The sequence below is a fragment of the Olea europaea genome, chromosome 8 (genome assembly GCF_002742605.1).
Source record: "Olea europaea var. sylvestris chromosome 8, O_europaea_v1, whole genome shotgun sequence".
Lineage (NCBI taxonomy): Eukaryota > Viridiplantae > Streptophyta > Magnoliopsida > Lamiales > Oleaceae > Olea > Olea europaea.
In genome coordinates, this window is record NC_036244.1 from 16,670,822 (window position 1) to 16,677,796 (window position 6,975).

At 35.6% G+C, this 6,975-nt stretch overlaps 1 protein-coding gene across 1 annotated transcript; it reads right to left on the reverse strand.

Annotated features, from left to right (window-relative positions):
* Positions 1-5,271: 5,271 nt before the first annotated feature.
* On the reverse strand, positions 5,272-6,727 carry LOC111399001 (transcription factor MYB62-like). Its single transcript, XM_023026197.1, has 3 exons — positions 6,348-6,727; positions 6,129-6,258; positions 5,272-6,031 (listed from the first exon to the last, which is right to left on the reverse strand). Exons 1-3 carry the CDS (start codon positions 6,493-6,495, stop codon positions 5,470-5,472), a joined length of 840 nt encoding a protein of 279 aa, XP_022881965.1. The 5' UTR covers positions 6,496-6,727; the 3' UTR covers positions 5,272-5,469.
* Positions 6,728-6,975: the final 248 nt, after the last annotated feature.

Genomic DNA, 6,975 nt, shown 5'->3' on the forward strand with positions numbered 1-6,975 from the left:
GTATCTAATATTCAATTTGCATCACAGTATCCTTCAAGTACTGCTGGATATCTCGAATAATGCAATTCAAAATTTTGGGTATGTTTTCTAAAACTCTAACAATAGCATTGCAATGATCAGTGCTTGGATTACTTGTATATCGACTTAGCCTACTAATTGAATAAGCAATATCAAGTCGAGTGCAATTCATGACATACATTAAACTGTCAATAATACGAGAGTATTCCAATTGAGACTTACTATCACCAGTATTGGAAACAAGATGCATACTAACATCCATATGTGTTTTCATAAGCATAATATCATATTTCTTGAATTTATCAAGAATCTTTTCAATGTAGTGTGATTGAGACAATATGAGACTATCACATGTTCTAAAAATTTTAATTCCTAATATAACATCGACCACACCTAAATCCTTCATTTCAAATTTACTTGTTAGCATCCTTTTTGTAGTTTGAATTATGGTATCATTGTTACCCATAATCAACATGTCATCTACATATAAACATACCATGACATATCCATTTGGAGTGTTCTTGACATAAACACATTTGTCACACTCGTTAATTTTGAAACCATTTAACATCATAACCGTGTCAAATTTTTCATGTCATTTCTTAGGAACTTGCTTTAATCCATATAGTGATTTAACAAGTCGACACACTTTCCTTTCTTGTCCTGAGGTCACGAATCCTTCAGGTTGGTCCATATAAATTTCTTCATCTAATTCCCCATTCAAAAAAGCCGTTTTAACATTCATTTGATATATATCCAAACCATTCAATGCTGCTATTGCAATAAGCATATGTATGGAAGTGATTCTTGTCACAGGAGAATATGTATCGAAATAATTAAGACCTTCTTTTTGCTTGTAGCCTTTAGCGACAAGTTTTGCTTTATATTTGTCAATTGATCCATCTGCTTTCATTTTCCTTTTGAAAATTCATTTACATCCCAAAGGCTTATTACCGGGAGGGAGGTCTACTAATTCCTAAGTATGATTTTGTAGTATGGATTCAATTTCACTATGAACAACTTCTTTCCAATATGAAGTTTCGGTTGATGACATAACCTCTTTAAAACTTTGAAGTTCATTTTCTAACAAGTATGTTAGAAAGTCAGGCCCAAAGGAGGTTGACGTCCTAGCTCTCTTACTTTGTATAGGTTGTTCATTTATAAATTCTTGATCTATAGTCTCTTCATTTTCACGAGATCTCTTTTGTGCATGTTATAAGGAAAAGTATTTTCGAAAAATATAGCATCCCTTGATTCAATAATCGTATTAACATCCATATCGGGTATTTCAGACTTATATACCATAAATCTGTACGCATTACTATGGTAGGCATAACCAATGAATACACAATCAATGGTTTTAAGCCCTATCTTAACCATTTTAGATTTAGGAACTACTACCTTAGCCAAATGTTCCCATACCTTCAAGTATTTATAATTAAGTTTGTGACATTTCCATACTTCATAAGGTATCTTATGCGTTTTTCGATATGGTAGTTTGTTAAGAATATAGTTGGCAGAAAGCAAGGTTTCCCCCAACAAGTTCTGCGGTAATCCAGAACTTATTAACATACCATTCATCATCTCCTTCAATATTCGATTCTTGCGTTCAGCAATACCATTAGATTGAGAAGAATAAGGCGCGGTAGTTTGATGAATAATTCCATGTTCCAAACAGAATTTCTCAAATGGTGAATCATATTCACCACCTCTATCACTTCTTATGGCCTTAATCTTTTTGTTAAGTTGATTTTCAACTTCTAACTTGTAGTGTTTAAATACTTCAATTGCTTCGTCTTTGCTTTTGAGCAAATACACATAGGAATATCGAGTACAATCATCGATAAAAGTGATAAAGTACTTATTACCTTCCCTAGTTTGAACAAATTTTAAATCACATATGTCAGTGTGAATTAAATCTAGGGGTTCGATATTTCTTTCAACAGAACGAAAGGATAGACGTGACATTTTGATTTCTACACATATATCGCATTTGTGATTATGATTCAAATCACACTTTGGTAATAAATCTAATTTGATTAGTCTAAGCAAAGTGTTATAATTTGTATGTCCTAATCGTTCATGTCAAATGTGAAATAACTCAAGCAAGTAAGAAGAAGATATATTCTTATTCATAATTGAAGGTACAACAGTTATTACATTCAACTTAAAGAGCCCCTCATTCAGGTAGCCTTTTCCTACAAACATTTCATTCTTTGAGAGTACAAATTTGTTTGAGACAAATACTAGCTTAAACCCGTTTTTACTTAGTAGAGAACCATATACCAAGTTTTTCCTAATATCGGGCACATGAAGAACGTCATTCAAAGTGAGCTCTTTTCCACTTGTCATTTTCAGCACTATCTTCCCATATCCTTCTACTTTAGAAGATGACGAGTTTTCCATACAGAGATGTTTATCATGATCCATCACTTTGTAGGTAGAGAACATCCCTTGGTTTGAGCATATGTGACGAGTAGCTCCAGTATCCACCCACCACTCCTTAATGTTTCCAGTTAAGTTGCATTCAGAGACGACTGCAGAAAGATTCATGTCTTGTACCTTATCAGTGAGGTTCTCATGTTCTGTTATATTGGCCTAGTAAGGTTTTCCCTTCACATTCTTTGGTTTTCGACAATCCTTGGATCGATGTCCCGCCTTGCCGTAATTGTAACAGTTGCCTTTAAACTTTTTAGCAATTTTTGAAGAACCAGTTTGTCCTTCACCATTGTGCTTCCTCTTTTTGCTAGTCTTGAAGCCTCATTCTACAACGTTGGCTTTTGATTCCATTGAATGAGATGCACCATTCCTTTTTTCAGTCTTGCGATTGTCTTCTTCTATTCTCAATCGGACAATGATATCTTCAAGTTTCATTTCCTTCCGCTTGTGCTTTATGTAATTCTTGAAATCCTTCCATGAAGGCGGTAATTTCTCAATCAGTTCAGCGATTTGAAATGATTCACTTAGTTTCATTCCTTCGGTATGGATGTCGCTAAGTATGATTTGAAGTTCTTGAACTTGGGATATGATAGTCTTGCTGTCAACCATTTTATAGTCCAAACATCGATCGACAATAAACTTCTTCGTCCCGGCATCTTCGATTTTATACTTGGTATCCAAAGATTCCCATAGTTCTTTTGCGGACTTCACATTGCAGTACACATTGTATAATGTTTTGTCCAATCCATTGAATACATAATTTCTGCACAGAAAATCAGAATGCTTCCATGCATCAACCGTAGCCAATTTTTCAGTATCACTGTCTTGCTCGGTATATGAAGACGCATCTTCTTTGAGAAATTTAACTAGATTTAATGTTGTCCGATAAAAAAAACATTTTTTGTTGCCAACGCTTGAAATCTAACTCATTAAATTTTTTTTTTATTTTTCCCTGGTCGTATTCGGGAGTGTGGTATCAGAAGCTACCATTTTTTAAACACAATCAGAAGATCAACTGTAAGAAGGAGTAGAAACAGTTACAGAATAATAGCGAAATTCGTTTTAAGATTGTTGTTTCTAGAGTTTGAAGTTACTCCTTCGAAAACAATCCGACAGAATCACTTGAATGTAAGAAATGATCAACATGATCCAAAATATATTTCGAGCCCACCGACTTCACGATATTTCCTTAAAATGAATTTGCTGCCTTCAATGGTGCTAAAGGCGTCCAGCAATCATTTCCTAGGATAGAACGAATTTTCGTCTCCTACGGAAGCAGCACTGCAATCTGCAGGAGTTTCAACGAACTCAACGAAGTGTATTTGACTTCGAAACAATACCAGAACGAGAGAGAGGAGAATACGATTCAAAGCACAGAAAGTTTGCAATGAAACTAGCAGAGAGGCAGACAATTTATAGACTTGTTCGTGGCCATTCGAACAGTCATCACCTTTTAGACAAACCTCAAAAACTCGGAACAGACGACTTTTAAACATCCCATCCAGACCAAAAAATCACCCGGAATAAGCCAAAAATTTAAATTTTGCCTTTCTGTGCTTGTGTCGGCCAGACGGCGACGACGCGCGGGTGTGAGTTTATGACTGAACTCAATAGGATATAGGTCTTCCCTCTTCCAAAGACTATTGGTACCCCTTGGGGCCCAAACCCAATTCCCAAACTTCCACCTTATAAACCACACCAAAGTTTCCTAACTTTCCTATGTGGAATAAGTGTTTGAAAAATCAAATTCTTCCATAATACTTAGTTTTATGTGGGTTACTTTAACACTTAATATTTCATTCAATTCTAAATGGTTTTCAACAAATGAATATATCACGTTAATCATCTCGCGGGGTAGAACGTGAATATACTAGATCCCGTATTAATTAAAAGGTGGGTCATACTAAAATTTGGGCTCAAAATTGATCCATTTCATAACCATTTTTCCAACATAAGTTGGGTAGAGCGGCCATCCTTTTTCAAAGGTAGATTTAGAGGTGGCAAATAGGTCGAGTCGTTTGTCAGTTTGTCCTCATCCTCATTCTCCTCATGGACGATTTGGGCTCGTATTGGAATATATGGATTGTTGTACATGTAACAAGCAAAATGGAGGATAGAAGAAGATCATCTCATATGGGACGGTGTATTGAAAAAATTGTGAGTTTCACGTGTAAGAGAGGATGTAGAGAGAGTGAAGATAAATTATAAAAAATTAAATGGAGGATGAGTAACATACCGTCCAAATATGAAGATTATATTAAGCATTCTCTACTTTCTTTCTGGGCATGTAAATTTTAGGGGCGATGTAACATGCTTTTAGGGCAATTCAGGCTCTCACCAAAGATGATCTCTGAATATGAATTGATGTGTCAGTGTGTCACTGTTCATCATTCCTAACTTGCTCTGCCCAACTTCATATATATCTAGAAATGGCAAAAGCTCAAGGCTCCTACATGATTAGGTTTATCATGCGAGCTAGGGCCATTCACTTTTTCCATGACTCTATTTTAGCAGTAAAAGTTTAAAGTGTCTTATAGTTTATGTGATTAGACAACACTAAGATCTTTAAATTGTCAATTCGATTTTGTATTCTTGAGGTGACATAATCTTTGATCTTTCATTAATAATCTTACAGTTGTCAATATGTGAATAATTGACTCAATCTCGAGTTGTAGACGAATCAAGTATATTGAATAATCAACATTTACAGGAACGTCCCTATTATTTCACTCTTATATTTTATATCCTTGACATGAAATGCAAAATACTTATACGGTTATGTGCATAACAAATGAAAATTTACTTAAAAGTAACTTTGAAGCTTAACCAAACGTGCATGCAATACTTGTATGACTCGAAGCCAGCTAGCAAGACATGAGCATTATCATAGACTACAATGAGTAGGTAAAGATTAAAAGCACATGGAAAACATTAAACTCATAAATATACATAATTAGCTTTTTTTTCTTGGCCCTGTTACAAAAGCAAGAACCTTGAGACCTAGTCTGGTAATTATGATTTTCTAAAATCCCAGAATTCACCAGCATTCCAAAAAGTCCCAGCCATTCCTTCGCCAAACCAATCAATCTCTTCCATCTGCTGGCACTGCGAGCGCAAAATCTCCTGCTGCGACTCCATTTCTAAAATGTTATTACTGCTAATGTCCACATGGTAACCATCATCTTGAAATGAATTGTTATAAGCAGTATTCATTTCTGAATTCTCTGCAGTCAGCTGTGAAATTATCCCAGATTCTAATGAGTTACTGTGTGAATATTCCTTGTGCTGATCAGAATTATTCACCTGGAACCTGTATTTAGGACATGGTGTAGTATTTATGGGAGTTTGAGTTTCCAAGGTAGAGATGGAAGAAGAGGGAGAGGATGTTGCTGAAGAATTTTGTTCCATTTTTTCAAGCAATCTTGGTACCCAAAACCGTCGGATTGCTTCATGAAATTTCTTGCTATTTCCATCAATCTTAAGTTGCCGGGCATGTTTCTGCACCCTAGTTCTCCAGTAATTCTTGATTTCATTATCCGTTCTTCCTGGTAGATGCTGTGCAATCTTTGACCACCTGCAATTACAGTGTCGTGTCGAGGAGATAAGTGTACAGAACCCAAAAAGAACCTCAAATTACAATCATTAATCAAAATTTATAGCAAAGTATCCACCTGTTTCCCCACTTGCAATGGAGCTCAAGGATCAAGAGCTGTTCTTGTGGGGTGAGGTTTCCATGCTTAACATCAGGCTTCAAATAATTCAACCACCTCAACCTGCAGCTTTTCCCTGTTCTCTTAAGACCTACACCCCCACATTAAAACGTGAAATTAAACTCAGAAATTAATACTGCAAAATAAGAAGATTACGAAAGTTTTTAAAAAATGATGTACCTGCAAATTTAGCTAAGTAATTCCAGTGGCCTTCGCCATGACTAGTTATGTAGCGAACAAGAAGATCATCTTCCTCAACAGTCCATGGCCCTCTTCTTAGCTCATATGCATCTTCATGTGTATTAGTGTTTATCCCAAGTCTACTCATGATGAGGCAGGAGAAAGAAGATAAGAATAGGAAATTTTAATTTGTTTCTGGGATTAAGCCAATAACTGATTATTTGTAGGGGTTGGCAATTAAGGAGGATCAGCGGAAAGCTAAAAAGTAGACCCCAGTTAAAAGAGTTCTCTCCACATGTTATGGCTTTTGTATTTTTATGGCAACAGCCCACAGAGAATTTTCTTTCATGGACAACTTTGATCAAGAAAGAAAAGAATGCTCTTATGAGCATCTAAGTCTGCGGGAATTCTCAAGAAAGAACGAACGGTGATAATTAGCCCTTGTTTGGTAGGATTAAAATCAAATTTTTAGTAAATTTTAATAAAAGATGATGAAATGTGTGGGTTTCATGAAATAAGGCCCCGTTTGATACAATAAAATTTCCATGGAAAATGATTTTCCACATTTTCCCTTGTTTGATTAGTATAATTTTTTTGGCAATTGATTTTTCTTCCCCCTACGCTCCAC